Source organism: Chaetura pelagica, unplaced genomic scaffold, assembly GCF_000747805.2.
Source record: "Chaetura pelagica isolate M959 unplaced genomic scaffold, ChaPel_1.0 scaffold109, whole genome shotgun sequence".
Taxonomy (NCBI): Eukaryota; Metazoa; Chordata; class Aves; order Apodiformes; family Apodidae; genus Chaetura; species Chaetura pelagica.
In genome coordinates this window covers 8,358,764-8,380,101 of record NW_009970725.1, presented here as the reverse complement: position 1 = coordinate 8,380,101, position 21,338 = coordinate 8,358,764, and the positions used below count along the sequence as shown (strand labels likewise).

Genomic DNA, 21,338 nt, shown 5'->3' with positions numbered 1-21,338 from the left:
TACAGGAGAATGTTGAAGGTGCAGAATGTGATACTTGCCGACCAGGATCCTTTTATCTGGACCCTTCTAATCCCAAGGGATGCACCTCTTGCTTTTGTTTTGGGGCAACCAGCAGCTGTCGCAGCACAAATCGTCGTAGAACCAAGGTGTATCCAATAGTTTTTTTCTTTGTTATCATGAACCTACATTTATCCCATTAAGAAAATGCCAGATTTCTTCCAAAATTGTAAATATATTTTATTAGTTTCTCAAGATGAGTAATATTCTGCAAGCAATAGTGCAGACACAGTGCAGTATTAAGACTTCGGTGTAGTCCGAAAGTGCCTTTCAGCAGAAATGGCCATTTTCACCTGTTTGTTTACAAATCATTAGTTGGACTGAAGTTGATCTGGCCATGTATTGCTTTGTGTTCAGACACTACTTCATCATTAAAATCAATGGTCTTCTTCAGGTTGCTTTGATAAGCACATCTTTTTACACGACTGTATCACAGATGTATTTTGAAACCTAAGAACTGTGTGACAGGCTCTACAAAAATTGTAAGAATTGTCTTTCTTCCCTCCCTATATAAAAGACATGACATCAAGTGTGAGAAGAACAAACAATAGATTTTTACTTACCCTCTCTTTTGAGGTCCTTGCACTGTTCATTATGCAAAGACTTGAGTCTGGCTCTGAAGGGGTTGAATTCTGTGCTAAGGAGTTACAGTGGCTAAACAATTTCTCCCATTACTTCGTGCAGGTAAAGTGTAATAAACAGTGAGACAAGCTTTTATTTCCTCTGTGTATTTTTGTTAGTTTGTGGACATGAGGAGCTGGCGCTTGGAGGCAGAGGATGAAAATATTGACATTCCGGTCACTTTCAATCCGGTCAGTAATAGTGTAGTGGCTGATGTTCAAGAATTGCCTGCTTCAGTGCGTAGCTTGTACTGGAAAGCACCTCCGTCTTACCTAGGAGAGAAGGTAAATGACACCTAACTCATCTATTTTAACAATGTATTCATATTTTGCCAGCATTGTTGATAGAGTCTTAATGTTTGTCTTAGATATGTTTCTCTTTCCTCCCAAGATTCTCATCTCTCTTACCTGCCATGCCAGGAATCGCAACATTTTACTTCTGAGTGCGGTGTTAAGATTATAACAAATAACACAGAATTAATCATCTTGGTTCCAGGGAGGTCTTTCTGTAAACAGCATTATCAGGAGCTATGATTTGGGGAGCTGCTACCTTCAGCCACTTTTCTGAAACGTGGAACAAGTAGAGCTTGCTAGTGTGTATGAGTATCTTTTAGAATCCACAGTTTATCTCCTAGGCAGATTTCCAAAAGAGTAAAAGGTTATTACGTGCTCAGTGGCATGCAAAAACCCCAACCTTTTGTTTTCAGTGTGTTGCTTAGGAAGAGCAGCACCTAGCTTCCTAACCTTTGTATTGTTGGAAGTGCTCACTGCTCTTTCGGCTCAAGCGTGGGAGCAGAATTTTCCTCACGGTTAAGACCTGTCAGCATTTCAGTCTGGGGATCACACTGACCAGGCGGACATTGCTTGTGGTTCCCTGCAGGCCCAGAGCCCCAGGTTCTTCCTATTTAGAACTCTGACAATGACAATAGTTGCTAGCCAGTTGTAGGACACACAGGCTTGTTCAGATGCAATCCTGCTGTCACACAGGTGGAAACAAATGGAATAGACACCTTAGTATCAAAGATGGTACATTTTTTTTAAGTTCCTCTTAGTCCTCATTTTAAAGACTAGATCAGTATTTCTCACCCCATCTGCTATGTTCAGAGGACATATCTTCTCATTAAAGAGCACATTTAGTTAGGGGGCTTTTTGTTAATGTTACAGATCATTTTTCAGAGAAATTTCATGTTAAAGCATCTGTTATCTACCAGTGTTAAACCAAAATGATTTGTGTTGTTCCCATAACAAAATATACAGCCAGCAATAATCCCTTTTAAACACAGCTATTAAGAACAGTGCTATGAGTTTTATGTTGCACATCATGGTATCTAACTAGTCATGCCATGGCTTGCTGTTATTTACAATGACAACACTGTAAAATGGTTCTATTTTTGGACCTGCTTTTGCTGTATGCTGTGTGTAAGTGTATATTTTAGCACAGGCAATACTGCAGTAGTGAAAGTGCCCCAAAATGCTATCTTGCTGCTAGTTTTACAAGGTCATAAATTTACCAATTTTTCACATTACTGCACTCAGAAAAATGTCAGGTTTTGATATAGCACTTCCTTCAAGATCACTCCGACATTTTTCATTATGATGAGAATATAAATACTGTTTTCCATTATCCTAAACCTTTTAACTAATTTAACTGGAACATTACTATTAAGCAGAGCATGGGTTTTCCCCTCTATCCTTTGTTTACAAAGTTAAAAGGGAATTAAATGTAAAATCTGTAGCAGTGCAGAAACTAACAGTCATTGGGAAATTCTGATCACATCATTCCCATTTTCTGCTCTTCTGTATTTTAACATTCTGTTTAACAGATTCTTAATGTTAGAAAATAAATACTGTGTGTATAGAATACTGAGGGTAGTTTATAATACCAATATTTTCCTATTTAAAAAAACCATTAAAAAGCAGTAACATAATAGTCTCTCATATAGTGCAGTCCTAAAATGTGTGTTAAATGGGAAATCAGCTCTTATTTGAATTTTCTTATATTTTTGAAAAAAAAATATTATATGAGGTTGTTCTGATTGTGTTGACAAAATATAGCCAGTGTTCAAAATGATACTTTAAAAAATGTTGTTGGCTAAACATAATAGCATTAATTATGGACTTGTGATCCAAGGAACAAATTTAGGACTGAGATGTCTGTGTTTCGTTTGTAATTCATCAAAGTATTTGAAGGGGTTAGTTCGAAGGCTGATGCTTCCCAGCAGAACACCAAAACCTGACAAAGCACTTCTTCCTCCCAGGTTGAAACCAAGCATAAGCTATAATGACAAACAGAAGAGGTGCAAAACAAAGTGGTATATCTGTGGCAAAACACCTGGTTTTACCTAGTACCCAAAAGCCTTCTTCCTAGGCTCTTCTTGGAGCAAAAACTGTCCAGGCTATGCCTGGAGCTTCCTTTCCTCTCAATGTGTTTGGAACTGAGTCACTCGTACACAGCCCCAGGAAGCTGTTTGGCAGGTGATTCAAACATACTTACCTAAGTCTTTTTCTGAGCAGCAGCATATGCGCTTGGTTGGGTTTGAGGCCGCCTGTGGTCACCTGTAATTCAGCCAAAAGAAGTGTGGTTTCAGCTCAACCCACAGCAACAGTCTGTTTACAACAGAGCTGGTATCTGCTGATCACAGAACCACAGAATGGTTTGTGTTGGAAGGGACCTTCAAGATCATGTAGCTCCAAACCCCCTGCATGGGCAGGGGCATCTCCCTCTAGACCAGATTGCTCAAAGCCCCATCCAACCTGGCCTTGAACACCTGGCCCCTCCCTTGAGGGAGGGGACATCCACAACTTGCCTGGGCAGCCTCTTCCAGGGTCTTGCCACCCTCACGGTGAAGAATTTATTCCTAATGTCTCATATAAAACTGCCTTCTTTCAGCTTAAAACCAGTACCCTTTGCCCTATCACTACATGTCCTTGTGAAAACTCCCTCCCCACCTTCAGGTACTGGAAGGCTGCTATAAGGTCTCCCTGGAGCCTTCTCTTCTCCAGACTCAACAATCCCCAACCATCTAAGCTTGCCTTTAAAGGAGAGGTGCTCCATCCCTCTGATCATCTTGTCAGCTCTCCTCTCGACTCCCTCCAGCAGCTCCATGTCCTTTGTATGTTGGGGGCTCTGAAACTCGACACAGTACTCCAGGTGGGGTCTCATCAGAGTGGAGGAGAATCACTTCTGTTGACCTGGTGGACATGCATCCATATCAATAGAAGTTCTGTCTTTCAAAAGATGGAGATGTTCTGGACCCCTCACTGTGAGGACATTGAGGTGCTGGAGCATGTGCAAAGAAGAGCAACCAAGCTGTTGAAGGGTCTAGAGAGCGAGTCATATGAGGAGTGACTGAGGGAACTGGGGCTGTTTACTTTGGAGAAGTGGAGGCTGAGGGGACACCTCATTGCTCTCTACAGCTACCTGAAAGAATGTTGTAGGGAGGTGGGTGTTGGCCTCTTCTCTCAAGTAAATTACTATAGGACCAGAGGAAATGGCCTGAAGCTGTGGCAGGGGAGGTTTAGGTTGGATATTAGAAAGAATTTCTATACTGAAAGAGTCTTCAGGCACTGGAACAGCCTGTCCAGGAAGGTGGTGGAGTCACCATCCCTGGAGGTATTCAGAAGCCATATAGATTTGGTACTTCAGGATATGCTCTTCAGGCTGAGGTTGTGGGGTTTTTCTGCGTTGAGAGTTGGACTCAGTGATCTTAGAGGTGCTTTCCAACCACAATGATTCTGTGAGAAAAGATTTCCTGATTGGATTAATGTTTGTAGAACGTTTAGAAAATGCTGGCCTATGAAAGCTACCTTTAGACGTGTTTAGTCTGACTTCTTTTTATCCATGGCTGTTCATGGGGTTAACTGCCACTTCCATTGTCAGTCTGGCACCACTTCCCATAAGCCAAATGTGTTCTGTTGGGTTCAGGGAAAGAACAACATTCATGTGAACATCTGATTTCTTCATGACACAGATGGTGTGATCCTGGGTATGAATAAAAAAACAAAAAAACAATGCAGGTAGCCTTCCATAGAATATTAACTGCTCAAAAAATTGATGTCAGATACACAGAATAAACAAAATAGAAAATGCTGTCTTCCAGACAACACACGGTTTCATATTTTTTCTAAAGAACAAAGAGAAAATACATCATTTACACTGCTGAAAAATGAGGTAAATTTGAATACAAAGTTATATCAAGTAATTATACAGTGATGTATCTCTGGTCTTGTGCATCTTCTTACAGCTTTCTTCATATGGAGGCTTCCTAAGTTACCAAGTGAAATCTTTTGGCTTACCTAGTGAGGGCATGGTTCTTCTGGATAAGAGACCTGATATACAACTAACAGTAAGTTTTGAAATATTATTGTTTCTTTCAATCAATACCAATATAATTTTTTTTAATGTTACCTGACAACCATGGCAAATTTTCATGCTCTAGTGTGCTTAACTTTTATAGCAGCTTAATGTGTTTCTGTAAAAATGACTTCATTTTGATCAAAGCCATCAACACACCTATCTCTGCCAAAGTTATTTTGGCCTATCTGTTGCCAAAGTAACATATTATTAAGCATTACTGACTTGAGAGCAAATAAAAAGATAAAGCAGGATTTTCTCTCTAAAAGACACCTGTGAAAAAATCATATAATATCTTGCACACTTATCAAGTATGGCCTTGGCTCTGGAAAATATACCTTGGATTCTATATGTTTAATCTCATTTTCTGTGAGAATTTTCTTCTGCATCAAATTAAGCATAATTATAAGCCTTCAAGGGACTGAGATAAAAATGCAGGTTAACAGTTTTTTCATTTAACTACTTAAGGGCCAAAATTGAAATCTTTTACTGTTTGTTGAAATTCCCACAGAGGTTGCTTTGTTTCTTCAGACCATCAGAAATACTAATGCAGTATTCTAGGACTGGGAAATATACCTCATAAAGTACTACAGTAGCATCCAAAGTTGTTTGTACACCAGGTTGCGAAGGAGAGTGGTTGAAAATGCAAAAAGATTTTTCCTCCAAAGTAACAACTAGCTCCTGTAAAACTGGTCAGCATTAATTTAATCATCTTGGTGCTCTTTTTGAAAGCAAGATTGTTAATGGGCAAAACACTGAAAACCCTATTGAGACTACAACCCAGTGCTTGCTCTACCACTGTCAAAAATTGTGTACAGCGATCCTAGGTTTACTTAATTTTTATTCCCCAAAGAACAGGATTAACGTGCTTCATCAAATTGCATTGCACCTGAACGCTCTACCATAAAAAGCAGTGAAACAGCACTGTTATATCCTCCTTCTCACACAGGGCCAGCAGATGAAAGTTGTTCATACAGATCGCCACAGCCCGCTGCCTGACCGTCAGTATTATGGCCGCGTGCAGCTAGTTGAGGTAAGAAATGGCAACGGGATGGCCCTCCCTTTTCTTCCCAGTGGCACATAAAAAAATACGCAGGGAGTATGTGCAGAAATAACAAATACTTGATGATGTGAGTGAATAGACACTTAAATACTGTAGACCTTAAATATAAGCATTTTGGCTTTCACTTCACTGCCACATTGAACCCGGGTTTTGGTTTGTGCCACCTAAATGTAGCACCTCTAAGTTAGGCATCTTGTCTGGTCTAGCCTTTAGCACTCCCTCAGGGGCCACTGGAGTAATACTGAGTCAGTCATCAATGGAAGGTGATTCATCGCAGCCTCAGACTGTAGTTAACAGGGATGGAATGAACTGTCATCTGTTTTCCTTGGTGTCTAAGCTACCTAGTTTCGAATGGGCGTCCAACATTCAGAAAGGTGAATATAGAAGGATTATTCCTACTTCAAATCTGTGCTCAGAAGGTCAAACTGGATTACTTCTGTCTCATATATAGGCAGAAAAGATGTTTCTTCCAGTCATATTAAGTTTTCAATAATGTTGTGTCTGTTAGCAGCAAGAAAGTTTTTGAAGGCAGCCCTCAAAGACTGGATTTCTAGGACTTTGTTTACTCTTAAAAATAAAAACATTTTACTCCACCCTTTTGGTGGGTGATGCCTGAAAGAAATTGTGATGACTGAAGAAGAACCTCTATGCTTTTTCACTTTTCAATACCTCAAAGCCCAGTGTACCTTGTAAAGTAAAGGATAGCTCCCTTTTTATGCTCATCATTCCTTTTTCCACCTATCCTGTATATACATTGATTAGATATTTTTTTTCTTGACCTCTCTTTCACTCCACACCAATCAGCAGGGTAGGGGGCTGTTCCATGGAGTTTCCCCCCTTTTTTCTGTCTTCTTTGCAGATACTCTCTTTAAGAAGCTGCAGGGCTGTGCTGATTTTGTACCCTTAATATGCAGGGAAATTTCAGGCATGCCAGCAGCAATAACCCTGTATCCAGAGAAGAGCTGATGATAATCCTGTCTAGACTAGATGGCTTACACATCAGAGGCCTTTACTTCACGGAGACTCAGCGACTGACCCTCGGTGAGGTTGGGCTGGAAGAAGCCACCAAGGCAGGAAGCGGCAGCATCGCCCACAGCGTGGAGACCTGCTCCTGCCCTCCTGAGTACGCTGGTGACTCATGTCAGGTAGGAAGCATTTGCCTCCAGACTGTACCACTACCTTTTGTCTTGCCTACAGCTGTACATACTGGTTTAGTGAGAGGAACAGGCTAGTTATTAAAGTAATTAAACATGCACTTTCAATGGCTCAAATACTTTCACTGCCAAAGAAACGCTGTAGGTTATTCAACTCTCCATTGCTCTTGCAGAACTGTGAATGTCATTTTACATGTGTAAGGCACTATAATGAGGAATTCTCCTGTGATGCCCTACAAGAGGCTGAATTATCTCAGTCAACACTTCATTGGAGGGAAGGTCAGAGTTGACTTGATCACAGCCTGTCAGACCCCACACATGGATGAGTTTCCTTGTTTTATCAGAGACCCACATGTCAAGGTCCAAGGGAAGTAACCTGAACCTAGATAATTCTGGATACTTTCCTATTTTCATAAAGTGACTAACACTTTTCATATTTTTATGGGAAAATATTGTCAAGTTGAAGTTAAAATATTTGAAAAGAAAAAATAATTGAGATATTCTTATGAAAATAATGTAAACATTGCCAAGTAATACTGTTACCTGCAGGGTGGTGAAATCCTATCTGCAGTTGCATATTCTGTCACCAGTGTTGTTCCTCTAGCTGTAATTTTTTTGGTTGTCACTTTGCTGAGCTTAGAGCTTGACTGTTCCCAAGGCAGCAGAATAAAGTCCTGGAGAGATAAACGGTGTACAAAGTACACAAAATGTAAGGAATTATTCTCTTAGAAATTGGTTGAGGGTTATCATAAAGCAGCAATTGCTGTAGTAACCTTGCAAACATTTTTTAAATTATAATGAAAAAATAACACCTAGACCAGAGAAGCTGTAGAGAGACTGAACAAAACATGGCTTATGTCTCCTGTGGGCATCCACTGCTCAGGTCAGCTCTTCATCATAATTTTGTAAATATTTCTGGAAACTTACATTTTCCACATAATTGATGTTCTATGCCACACACAAATTGATGAGCATTGACTTATATTTCTACTGCCACCCCATTGCTTTCAGCATCCTGCCTTTATAAACTGAGCTTGTGGTTGTTGTTTTTTTTATATAACCTGGTGAAAATACATAGCCAGAGGAAGTGATCAAGACACTCACTCAACTGACTAGTTCGTAAGCTCTGTGTTTGTGCAGCATTACTCAGGCAGTGATTTACTTCTCTAATCACCTACCTCTGTCTGGCTGCCTAAGGTGGGGAGGAGGTGATGCCTGCCACACCCCGACTTAGGTATATACTGAGCTACAGGAACTGCAGGGTTACTTGTTAACCTCTGGAATGGTAATATGTGCTGCACAACTTGACTCACGCATGAAGTCTAAAGGTGGGGCCCATCACAGCACCGAGCCTCGTTAATCTGAGTCAGAAGCTGGAGGAGAAGGGAGAGCGTAAGAGAGAGGGCGAGCGCCAGAAGGACGGCAGCCTATGTTTGCGCCGGAGCTAAAGCAAAATGATGGCCCCAGCACCGAGGCCAAGGAATGTAGGATGGCTGGTTGTCACGCTAGTAGCCCTGGGGTGTTGTTTAGCACAAGATATGCAACAGAGGCAATCCTATCCTCACCTTCAGGAAGGGAATCAGCAGCAACAAGTTCAAAGGGATTTTTACCTGAGACAGGTAATTTGTTCATTCTCCCTTCCTCGCTTGCTTCTGCCTTTCTGTTAGTTTTTAAATGAGCTAATTTGATAACAACTTCTATATTACTTAATCTAAAAGTAATAAGAAGGCTAGTCTTCTTAGGTCTCAAAGTACTTTGCTAACAAAAGCGGGTGTGAGAAGTTGCTTTTAAATTATTGTTTACTTGAAAACAATCAGCCTGAAGTCCTAAGCACTTGAAAGTGCCTAGAGCTTTATCCTCTTGTGGAATTAATTTCTCAGGATCACAAATACTGCTTCAAAAACAAATTGCTCACCTATTCCAAATGTATTGCTTTGATGATAGCATAAATAGAAAAAAAGCTGCATAGATTTTTTCCTAATGCATTTGAATGTATTTTTTAAATCAGTGATTCATTTTCCTCTCCAAAAAGAGACTTTTATTAGTAAATAGAATTTGCATTCATTAGGGTATATATTTTACTTAGTTGTGCTGTTTAACGTATTTCAGGCTCTGGTTTCTTCCAAAGCTGTGTATATTGGCTCCCTATTATTCGGGGAACATACTCACCCTTTAAAAAATGTATCTGAAAAATTTCAAGCACCTATTCTAAATTCAGTCTTTGTTCACACCAAAGTTAGTATTAAAAGCTGTTGATATTAATATTCTGCATACTTTCCCCCCCCCCCCCATTAATCCTACATGTAAAGAAGGCAAAGATGCCACTAGCAACTTTTGTTTAAACAGCAGAAACTCAGTATTCCTTTTAGAATCTGCTTTGAAGTGGTGATTTGTTTTTTTTCTCTGGTTGTTACATGGTTGATAAATTAATTGGTTAATCCTGTCCCTGCATAAAATACTTACACCTCAAGACACTGGAACATGATTTGAGACACTGCCTTGCAAAGCCTTTGCTCTTCAGATTAGTCCCATTGGTCTTGGTGGTGCATCTGATGTGAGAAAATATTTGTGGCTTTCAAGTTCAGCTGTCGCTTGTTTCCTGAGTGCCACTGGGGCCAGCCTCTCACCACAAGGTTTGGCCAAGGTATAGGTGCAGTGCAGAAGTACATTGCTGGAGGCAGGAACCTGGGAGATGTTGGCTTCATGGTGAGCACAGCTTTCTTTCCCGCTTCCATACAGCCTCTGATCTTCCTTGCACCACACCAGCTTTGTTACTGGTGAAAAGGAACTAAGGAATAGAAGGGGTGGACTTATGTCCAGTCATTTTTAGTGTGGTTGGTTTGCCAGGAGGATGCTGGGCAGAGAACATGGGCAGGAATATTTGAATTGGTCTGTGCACAGGAAGGCTCCATGACTAGGAAGAATTCCTTGTGCAAGGAATTCCTTCCCACGGCAAGCAAGAATCTGGTTTTAACATATTAGTTCATGCCTTCCTGGTGTGGGCTAACAAACTTTATATCCCTTGCTTCATTCATGATCTTTCTCTTGTTCAGTTCCGTAATTAAACCTGACTTTGATCTGACAGGCTGTGCTTCTGCTTCTGTGCCCGCAATAACTGAACATTCTTCTCATGCTTCCCAGGTGTCTGGGACAAGCCTGTACTTAGATACTTATACTGCTGTGTGTTTTGTAAGATCACCTCACTCAGTAAGCATGGCTTTGTCCAGGGTAGACTTATCGTTGAAGCTGTGATGAATTCATGTAAAAGATACTTCATTAGAAGTATTTCCAAGTAATACACCAGAGTTAAATTAAGATCAAGATTTCATATAACTGCTAGCTAATATGTGAGATTTTAATTTGTTGTTCTTTAAGAAGTCTGTAGTATGAATCTATATTCAAATCTTTCTCAGTGGTTGAAATGTAGTCATGTTCTACACCTTTGTACATGCCCACAGGAAATGTGTTTTGCTCGGTGGTTAGAGCCAAAATTGTGAAATCCCAACTACCACAAAGTGTGGAGCACAAGGTTCAGGTGCTTAGGCTGACATTTCTTCAGGTCCATTTGTCAGTGACATTCACTGCATTAAAAGACTTCAATAGGGGTTTAGAAGAGCTTGCCAGGAAATTAAGACCTACCCTACTAAATGGCAAACAATTAAAAAATATCCTTCCAATAACCTGTAAAACTTTCTTTCCTCCAACACTCAATACTTTTTTTGTATCTTTACTTACTGTCTAGGAATGTGGCATCGGATTTTATCGTGAGAATAAGGGATTGTTAACTGGACGCTGTGTGCCCTGCAACTGCCATGGAAATTCAAACAGGTGTCAGGATGGTACTGGAAAATGTATTGTAAGTAAACACCGCCATTTGATAAATTAATTGGAAAAAAATGGAGAAACAGATACTTAACTTACTGCAGTATGGCCTATACAGTATTTTTAAATTCTAAGCAACTAAAGCTAGTCCTTGCCTGCCTCATTCTCTGTATCTTGTACTGTTAACAAGTGTAAGTTGCATACACATATATACATTTATTTTAACTGTAGGTGATAAGAATAATTTGCATCCTTGCTTTTGTTTTCTTCTTTCCCCTGTAATTTTTGTTAGCTCAGGGCACAAAAAGTCACCAAATTAGCACTGAAGTAAGTGTTTGCAGTTATTTATAACAAATATGGGGTCCTGGCATATGCAGTCCTTGGTTTTGTACATACATACAATGGTTTGCTGACAAGTAGTGCACTCTTGCATAGCATAACCTCTGCAGAATCACTTGTTTAATCAGCATCAGTAAATCTACTAATGTTAATTTACAGCTAGATGGATTAAAAAATAGTGGAGTAAATAAGGTGAGATAAAGGAGATAAATGTTAGATTAATTCGAAAATTTCAGCTGTTATAGAAGATAAAGTGGAAGAGATTTTGCTCCCTGGCACACTGTGTTAAACTCAAAGCAGCCCCACAGGAGTGGATCAGCCCTCATAGCAATACAAGTGTGACATTTGGCCGGCTTTGCTTCTTCAGCTTATATTCGTGATGCTACTCTGAACAGTTTGTTCTGAAAAATTCCCACTTAAATACTCTTCACTCTTTTTTTCACTTACTGTGTAAGCAAGAACCGTGCCAACATCTTTCATGGTCTTTCTTCTCTGTTATTTCTTCCTTGTTCGTGCTGCATCTGTTCTGCCTGCGGTGCATTCCTGTGCGTTATGTCATTCCCCTGACTTTGTTTCAACCAACCGACCAACCTTCCTGCTTTAATGGAAACTATAAGCAATTCAGCACATTCTAGGGGATGACTTACAGGCTGCTCCTCTGGAGAGGCAGGGCAGGCCATGACAGGAAAGTGCTGCAGCAGATCTATAACAGAGCTATAGAGATGGGGAAGTTTTACTTCAGATGAAAATTACAAAGGAAAAAAATAAAATTCAGATTTCACTTTTACCTCATGAACTATGTGATTTAGGTTTCTCTTTGTCCCCAGCTTCTCACAGCTGGATTAACTTTCAGATAGATCACAGAATCACAGAGTCCTGGGGGTTGGGAGGGACCTCGAAAGATCATGTAGTCCAACCCCCCTGCCAGAGCAGGGTACCCCAGAGCACATCACACAGGAACGTGTCCAGGTGGGTTTTGAATGTCTCCAGAGAAGGAGACTCCACAACCTCTCTGGGCAGCCTGTTTCAGTGCTCTGTCACTCTCCTAGTAAAGAAGTTCTTCCTGATATTCACATGGAACCTCCTATGCTCCAGTTTGCTTCTGTTGCCCCTTGTCCTATCACTGGTCACACTGAAAAAAGCCTGGCTCTGTCCTCTTGACAATCGCCCTTTACGTATTTGTAAACATGGATGAGGTCGCTCCTCATAGAGCTAAATGAACACTTGGCCCTGGAACAAGCAAAAGTCATCCAGAGTAATGTGGTGAAAAATGAAAGACCAGAGGGCCTGTGTTTCCATCATGAGCTTTCACCTAATGAGAAGCAAGTTTGTCTCTCTGTAGAGGAGCCACAGGACAAAGACCTGTGGTGTTGCAGAGGAGAAAAGGAAGCTCCCCAATGTGGAATCATATCCACAGTGTCTTATCCAAAGTGCAAAGCTTGCTCGCTTGGCCGCCTCCTTCCTGCTCCTCACCTGGAGTCCAGGGCCCCAGTACTTTCAGATGGCAGTGTATCCCCAGGGGTAGACAGCTTCCAGACAAGGCTTTGCCAGGCTAAGCTCCGGCTGACTGTTCCTCTCTGTCAGCAGTCCAGTCATCCCCAGCTCAGGCGATAACTGTCCCACTGCAGGCTGGTGGGAGGAGAGGGGTGCAGTGCTGAAAGCAGGGTGCAGGAAGAGGTGGAGAAGACAGAAGAACTGATTCTCATGTGTAGGGAAAAGCCTGCCCTCTGCCATTAATCAGGCTTTGTGTCCTTGTGGTCCCTGCCCTTCCTCCTGAAAGGCACACTCCTTCAGCAGCAGCGTGGTGCTGAGACTTGCTCATCCCGTGACATATTGTTTCGTGTCACGTAATCCCATGTACTGAGGTGCTTCTGTCGAGGCCATGACACGTTCTACTCTGGCTTCTTTGTACTGTGTGGGCACATATGGAACCAGCTGCAAGTTTTCACAGTTTTTAACTCTTGATGATTTGGAGATGTTGTCACTCCAAGGGTGTCTTTGGCCTGATGAAGAGGAGGAAGACCTATGAAGGATTTGCTGCTTTGGCTTCATTCTGCTCTGCCTTGGGAGCACTGGGTTATGTTCTCCAGTCCTTCTACACTATGTACTAGAGGAACAGCACGGCACAGTCACAGTGGCCTATATGTGAAATATTTTAAACTTTCTTTGACTGTTATGGAATTGCTTCCATTTCTGTAGAGCAAAACAAAAGCCAGGCAATAAACCTGGGGGGGGTGGGAGAAGGACGTTTCTCCAAGATGAAACCAACACAAATATTTTAAAATACCTCTCTTTTACTCTTTACATAGCTTAATTTCTCATAAGGATTCTAAAAATTTACAGTAATTATTCAGAAACAGTCTGAATTTTCCATGAGCTTTTTACAGGAATGTATGCACCAGCTTTTATAGAAGTTGCTTTTAAAAATAGTTCTTTTTATAAATGTAGTGTATTTATATTACTTTAGCTTCCGCTAGTTAAATGGCCCATATGTGAACTGGAGATTTTCCTTTTCTTTCCCAGAACCTTTTTTCAAGTGAGCTGTGGTTTTTGTTCTTTGACCAAAATGAAAACAAATCAGAGGTTGCTACGTGCTGAAGCTGAGGGAAGGGCTGTTGATGTGGTTGAGGGAATCTGGGTGCAAAGAAATGTGGAGGAGAATGTATAATAGGAGAGAGGAGAGACAGAACTGTTTCTCAGCAGCCCCTCTGCTGCAAGCCTTCAGCCATTGCCCTAAGCCATTGAGGTTCCTGACATGGAAGTGCAGTGTGTTCAGTGACTGGTTCCAACCAATTTTCCCTCTTTTTCTTCCATCATTCTCTTTACTAGTACACCCCCTCAGCTCTGGGGGATGCTCCATCAGTCTGCTACACATCACAGAGAACAGTTTTGGATCTTGGGAGCTTTAATGCCTCTTGTGTGTTGGTCACATTGAACTCTTACGGTTGCTCCATTGCTTTCAGTAGTGCAAAATCAAATTGCTTGTCCGCTCCCCATAATGTATAGATATGTGTCACAATTAACACCAGGAATAAGAGTGTTTCTAAATTAAGATATAATTCAGAACAGTTTTGTCATGGAAAAAGTGGCTCAGTTGTATTGGTTTCAAATATTTTCCCAGCCTTTGCTGTTCATTATTTATTCCAGTTACCCCAGATAAATACAAATTACATACACACTACAGAAAGTACAGGAAATTAAATTCTGATCTGAATCTACTAATAGAAATATTTTTTTACATTAATTTATTGGGTTTTTTCAATAATGTACTTGGACTCAATTAATTGCATGCTTTTAAAGGCTGTCTTCTAATTAGCACTGAGATGCAAAAATGAAAGTTCCTTTTAAACATAGTCATTTTTAATTGAAATATCAAGACATAGTGCATAGAGAGTGCATTAATGGGATGTTCCTTAACAAACTATGCATGAATTTCTTTAAAAATATGTTTAATGTTGCTTATGTGTCTGTTGCTCTTCCACAATAGTGAGCAAATTGTGCTTTCTACAAGTAAAGAATGACTGAACTTGATCTATCCTGGTTATGAGAGCAATTTGGCAATAAATGTTTGATCATGTGGAAGGGAAAGAACATATCCTCTGAGTAGATTTGCTGTAATTTTTTTTAAATAATAATGAAGCCATATTGAGTGGTAAAGCACTGTTAACTGTCTTGTTTGTTTCCTTTTTAAGAACTGTCAGTATAATACTGCTGGGGAGAAATGTGAGCGCTGTAAAGACGGTTATTTTGGAGATGCCACTCAAGGTTCCTGTCGAGTATGTCCTTGTCCTTATACAAACAGGTACAGTAAAAGGCTATGAGTAGTGAAGCACAGTGTAAAATGGAAGAGAAAAAGAAAAACCAAACCAAAACAAAACCTTGCAACCATAGGAATATAATGATCTTTTTCTGTAGGGCAGCAGTCCCGTTTGAGGCATGTTAGGTGATCAGTAGCTTCATGCTCTGTCTCATGGTATTTCCTTTTTCAGTAAGCTGAGTGTTCCAATTCTCACTCAGTTGCTGAACCAGAAAGGCATGTTGCACATCACATAGGGCAGTCCCAGGCGGTTGTAATGGGCTTGGATACAAACCCCCCAGTAATTCCTCCCTAGTGAAAAATACAGAATGGAAGTCTCTTCCCTTATTGGGCATATCCAGAATCTTTCTTGTTTACTGAAGTAAGATACAAGGTCTCTTTAGTCTCACATTTAACACCACTACTCTGCCCAGGAGACGGAGACCAAGATGAAACAAGGTGTTTTCATGAATTCAGAAAATGTAGTAAGATGTAAAATAATTTAAAAACATGAAAGCTCATAAGCCCAGATCTGGATTTCTGAAAGGTTATGGTGGCTCTTCAGGTGGAAGACTCATTAGAAGTGCAGACATATTGAGCTAGAAAAAAATAATTTCCTTGGGTCTAATAATGTTGCCAGGCTTTTAAAACTGGGTAGTTTATTGTATTTTAAGTGCATAGTATGTTTAGCCACGTTGTTTGTCATCATCAGCCTGTTCTCAAATGTGAAATGTACTAAAGAAAAACAATTTTTTAAAAAATAACTAAGTTATTAATTGCTAAAGGAACCACATAGTATTTGTCAGGTGCATTAGCAAACATCGGGTAGCCTTAAGTAAGAGATTTACACCAGCAGACAATAGACAGGTTTTGCATTTATCAGAGAACTCCCTGATAGATCTGTTTTTGACAGCATTGGCCTCTTCTGCAGGTGCTTGCCTGGGGCTGAGTATATTTTGGCTTTAAGAGTGCTGAAATATCTGAAGAGACCATAAATTTGTGCAGTTTCATACCTGCACCTTAGGGTGGTAAATACCATTCCTGACATAGGAAATGTACCCCACCTGGCATTATTCGACTTGACAGGTTTCCACCTAGTCAAATGATATGTCTGTCTTTAGTACAGATTTTCGTTATTCCAACTGTTCAATGGGAATAGCAAATGTGGCCTATCCCCTCTTCACCTCCTGCCTTCTCCTTCCCAAACATTAGCAAAGAAAGTGGTTTTCCTTCCCAGAGAAGTTTGAATATAGATGAGTCTGCTAGAAAGAGCAGATGAAAATATTCATTGTATTAACCAGATACACTCTAGAGCTCCCCAAATCAGTGCATAGCTCTATTCTGCCTTGCTTCAAATAAATAAATAAATAAATAAATGAAATTACAAAACAAGACAAACCAAACAAAATTAGCTACATAAAAATGCCCTGTAATGTTTCCATCCATAAAACACAACAACAAAAAAGCTATCCAAACAGGAGGAAATGTTGTCTAGCACAGGCTATCAATTCTAACCTAGCAAAATAGCTACCCAGACTTGCTTTATTTTACAACATCATTATTAAAGGTTTATTTTAGGCATTCCTTTGGGTAGGAAACTATTATATTCAGTCTAGAGGGTCAGGAAATGATTATTTTTTAGGCTAAGGAAGGAATTTAGACGAAAAATACTGAAACTTCAAAAAAATAATTACAGCAGTTTATCTAGAGGCAACTAAATTAGCTGAGAAGCAATTTGTTGCTATAAAAACTTGTTAATCTGAAAGTCATTTAACTGAGTTTAGCCTCTGGAGTGTAAAACCTAATTGTTCATGTGCTCACAATAGTATTTTTGCTTCTTCTCAAAGATTTGCAACTGGCTGTGTAGCAAATGGTGGAGAAATTCAGTGTCTCTGCAAAGAAGGCTATACCGGGATTCGTTGTGAACGGTGAGTGACTTGTTTCTCGAAACCAAAGCTTTTGAGATGCACCATAAAAGGAGGTGTTTCTGTATTGGGTGGTATTTAGATATGTGCATATTGTGCACACACTTGAGGAGTATCTGTTTATATAAACAGCTCCTAGAGTGTGGTGCTGTTATATGGTTCTAGATGTAAGCCCAATGCTCTGTGAAGAAATGCAAACTATTCTCCAGACTATTTAGTGACTGTACAGTTTTTTCCAAGTGTCAGCATCTTTGCCTGAATGCCCTGTGCCTTGCCTTGTATGCACTCTTTTTGATACTAATTCTTCCCACTTACTATGTCCCTTTTCCAGTTGGAAACATTTCCCTGTTTCCTCCAATGTACCTGATGGTGCTTCAGTGTTCATAGTTATCCAGCAGCAACAGTGTAACATTTAACATCATCCCCTTCACCGATCGACAGCCAACTGAATATGAGCCACAGTGTGCACAGATGGCCAAGAAAGCCAACAGCATCCTGCATTGTATTAGAAATACTGTGGCCAGCAGAAAGGGAAGTGATTGTGCCCCTGTACTGGCACTGGTGAAGCTGCACCTCGAGGGCTGTGTTCAGGTCTGGGTTCCTCACTACAAGAAAGACACTGAGATGCTGCAGTGAGTCCAGAGAAGGGCAACAAAGCTGGTGAGGGATCTAGAGCACAAGCCCCATGAGGAGTGTCTGAAGAAGGTGGGGTTGTTTAGTCTGGAGAAAAGGAGGCTGAGAGGAGACCTTATCACTCTTTACAACCACCTGGAAGGAGGTTGTAGCAAGGTGGGGGTTGGTCTCTTCTCCCAAGTAACAAACAACAGACAAGAGGAGATGGTCTCAAGTTGCTCCAGTGGATGTTTAGATTGGATATTAGGAAAACATTTCTTCACTGAAAAGGATTATTAACATTGGAATAGGCTGCCCAGGGAGATGGTTGAGTGTGGAGGTGTTTAAGAGATGTCTAAATGGGGACATGGTTTAAGCATTGGACTTGGTGGAGTTAGGTTGTAGTTGGACTTAAAGACCTTAAAGGTCTTTTCCAACTAGAATAATTCTGTGATTCATCCCAAATCATTCTGATGTGCTCTGCAGGTGGAATGTACAGAGAGAAGGTTGAAGCTCTCTCTTGGGCTGGAGGATTGCAGCAGTTTGGCAAAGCACAAGAGGCAGAGCATGGCAGTTTCAGGCAGGCAGAGGAAGCAAATTTACTGAGTTTCAAATCTAGGGGGAATATAAGCATAAGGGAGTGGTGGTGTCAGATTTGGAAACTTGAGTCCAGTAAGTCACACTGTCTTACCTGAAGACAGTACCTCCAGTATCATATTATCTTGTGCTTCAAGACTTGGTACTTTTGACATTATAGACAGATGTTCTCTTCCAGGCCTAGCAGTACCTCAGCTACACACCATGGCTCTTTGCTCATGAGTTACTACCCCTATAGACCTTATGACAGAGTGACTTCTAGGAAGATTAGCTAACCAGTCTGGACAATATATTTTACCTACAGAATATTAAGGGATCACTCACACTGACTGCTTGCTGACAGATGACAAGAGGAGGTATCACCAAGCAGAGGGGTGATAATGTCATTCACTGTCACTGTTGCTTGAAATCTCAGCATGTGCTTGCAGTGTGATAGTTCTTAATACTTGTTTTCTGGTGGGATCACAGACAGAAATGGTGTGGTTTGGTGTATTAAGCCTTGTCAGATCCTGTAAGTATGTATGTATATATGTCTGCACTGTGTTGTCTTCAGGTTCAGTGAATTATTCCTATATGAGCATTGTGGGAGTTTATATTTTTAGAATAAAAAATCTGCAGTACTTGGAAATATATTTTTAGCATAGTGCAGAGGATACTGTAAACCAAAAATACACCCTTTTTTTGTCTAAGTCAAATAAAAAATTCTTGAAGGTTTATTCAGGAGAATAACTGGGGGGTTTTTGTCAAGGAAAAGTGAATTTCAGAGAAGTACCTTAAAATATTTAATAAAAAATATTTTTGTCTCTTTATCTAGCTGTGCTCCAGGATATTTTGGAAATCCACAAAAATATGGAGGCTACTGTCAGAAATGTAATTGTAATAATAATGGACAGCTGGCTAGCTGTGACCACCTGACTGGAGGTATGTGAGTATATATGAACATGGAAAGGGGTATTGTTTTCTCTGTGGGAGGCAGAGAAGCAAGGTGCTTAGAAAGTTGAACTGAAGATAAGATTTAGGCTTATAGGAAATGTAGATAATTTTTAATAAAATGCAAGATTCCTAAGACATAACACTGAGGTAATAGAAGGGCTGTCCTGAGTCATCAATTTCACCCTTGTAAGCCATTTTATTGTGTATTTCCCTTCATAAATATTATCATTTTTGTTTCACTGTTTCACAGGCATGTTTTTAAATGTGTTATGGTTCCTCTCTGGATAATGGTCAAGTCATATCTTGCCAGTCTGTGTTATGGACTTATGAAACTGAGCAGTCTCAATATGCCTTTTTAAAATATATTTGGGACAAATTAGTGACATCTTCAGAGTCTGCATCAGGTTGTGCCTTCTTAGCTATCCAAGCTAATTCTGTTTGCAGAGACAGTTAATGACTTCCCTTAGGAGACTGTTGAATAAATCCTGCTATATACCATTCTGCCATCTAAGATGTTCTTGATTTTCCCAGGATCAGTCACACATGAAGTCCACTACTAGTAAGATCTTATAAGAATATTATACCAGTGGCATGTTTGCTTTATCTATTATAATTCTGAAGCTTTATCTGTTATAATTCTAAAGTAAATTCTACATTCCTCAGACTGTCTTTACCTCAATTCACCTCAGTCCCTTGGGATACCTGTTTCTATTCAGAAACACATAGGCCACTGCTCTTGAAAAGGACCAGGATTCTCCCATATTTTCATTCTCCAATAAAATTACATTTGTCTTTCCCAGTATATAGCTTTTCCTCACCAGATGTTAGTGAAGTGTCCTAATACTTCTGTGATCTTCACTTTTCTGCACTGCCATTCAAATTGCATTCAAGTAGCTGTAAGGATCACGTTGTCTTTCCATGGTCACAGAAATTAGAAAACCAGCAAGAGATGTGAACTACTGTTGGCAGCTGGTGCCGTTTTTCAACAGTTAGTTCTCATTTCATACTTCATCATTGAAGTAATACATCTTTATTATATTTATACCTTGTGTGGAACAGATCCAAGCAATGTTGGATGTTTTATCATTCCTTTCCTTTTGAAGAAAGAGTTTGCTTGGACTAACTAGTCTGTAGGGGAAAATTCAATAAGCCAGTTTGTTTTAATTTTGTCTTCAACGATATATTCTGATCAGCCATCTCTTTCTCTTCATTAGGAATAAAACCCTCTGTGATCATCAGCACAGCATGTTTCAGCAGGTTTCTTGTGTGCAATGTTCGGCACTTGGCCAGACTTTTTCGTTTCACCATGTCTTGGCTGATGTTGTTTGTGCACAAGCTGTAATAATAGTTTTATTTAATTGGCACTTCACAGCGACAGCTGGAACGTGTCTGATGTTAGCTGAATTACACCACATATTTGAATTTTGGAATAATTTTCTTTGTTCTCTTACAAATATATTCTTTGTCACGTGTCTCCCTTTGGCAGCAGTGCTCACTACCAATTCCATTTTACTTCTGGTGATTTAATGTGCAAGTGTCAACGGAAATGGCATAGCTAGGTAATTTGTTCCAGACTGTTTCATGCTGCTTTTAAAGTTCAGGTGCACTTTTATCACTGTAACCTCTAAAATTGCAAGCTGTTGTTGACTCTTGACAGCAGCAACCTATACCCTGAGCACATCCTTTTCCTTCAGAGTAAAAGATACTCAAAACTGTTTTAATTTTCAAGAGGAAATCAGAGTTTGGCAGTAGCATCAAGCCTGTAAAAGCAACTTGAGCATCAAGGTGGGGAGATCCCTGTCCTATATTATGGCATTTTTAGGAGCTAGTTCCTCTCTTGTCTCCTAGAAGTTAGAAATCCAGGATGTTATGATCCCATATGCACCTGGAGAGTGTTAAGCTTCTTGTAACAAGGTTTGTAAACCAACCAGCCAACCAAACCAAAACTAAACAGGCCTAAAGTAAACAATACTAAACAGGCTTTTGCTAGCTTGTTAGAAAGTCTGAAGGCAGTGTTAGTTGTATACCACCTGTATCTGGGGCCCACCTGTTACGTACAGTGCCTC

General features: G+C 40.2%; 1 protein-coding gene across 1 annotated transcript in view; it reads left to right on the top strand.

Moving 5' to 3' along the window:
* The window catches only part of LAMA3 (laminin, alpha 3), a 113,594-nt gene that overhangs the window by 64,098 nt on the left and 28,158 nt on the right, over positions 1-21,338 (top strand). The window contains 9 exon segments of the mRNA XM_010006910.1: positions 6-146; positions 798-962; positions 4,922-5,023; positions 5,981-6,064; positions 7,009-7,239; positions 10,991-11,104; positions 15,102-15,211; positions 17,053-17,133; positions 19,154-19,260. Of these exon segments, the coding sequence (XP_010005212.1) occupies positions 6-146; positions 798-962; positions 4,922-5,023; positions 5,981-6,064; positions 7,009-7,239; positions 10,991-11,104; positions 15,102-15,211; positions 17,053-17,133; positions 19,154-19,260 (1,135 nt within the window).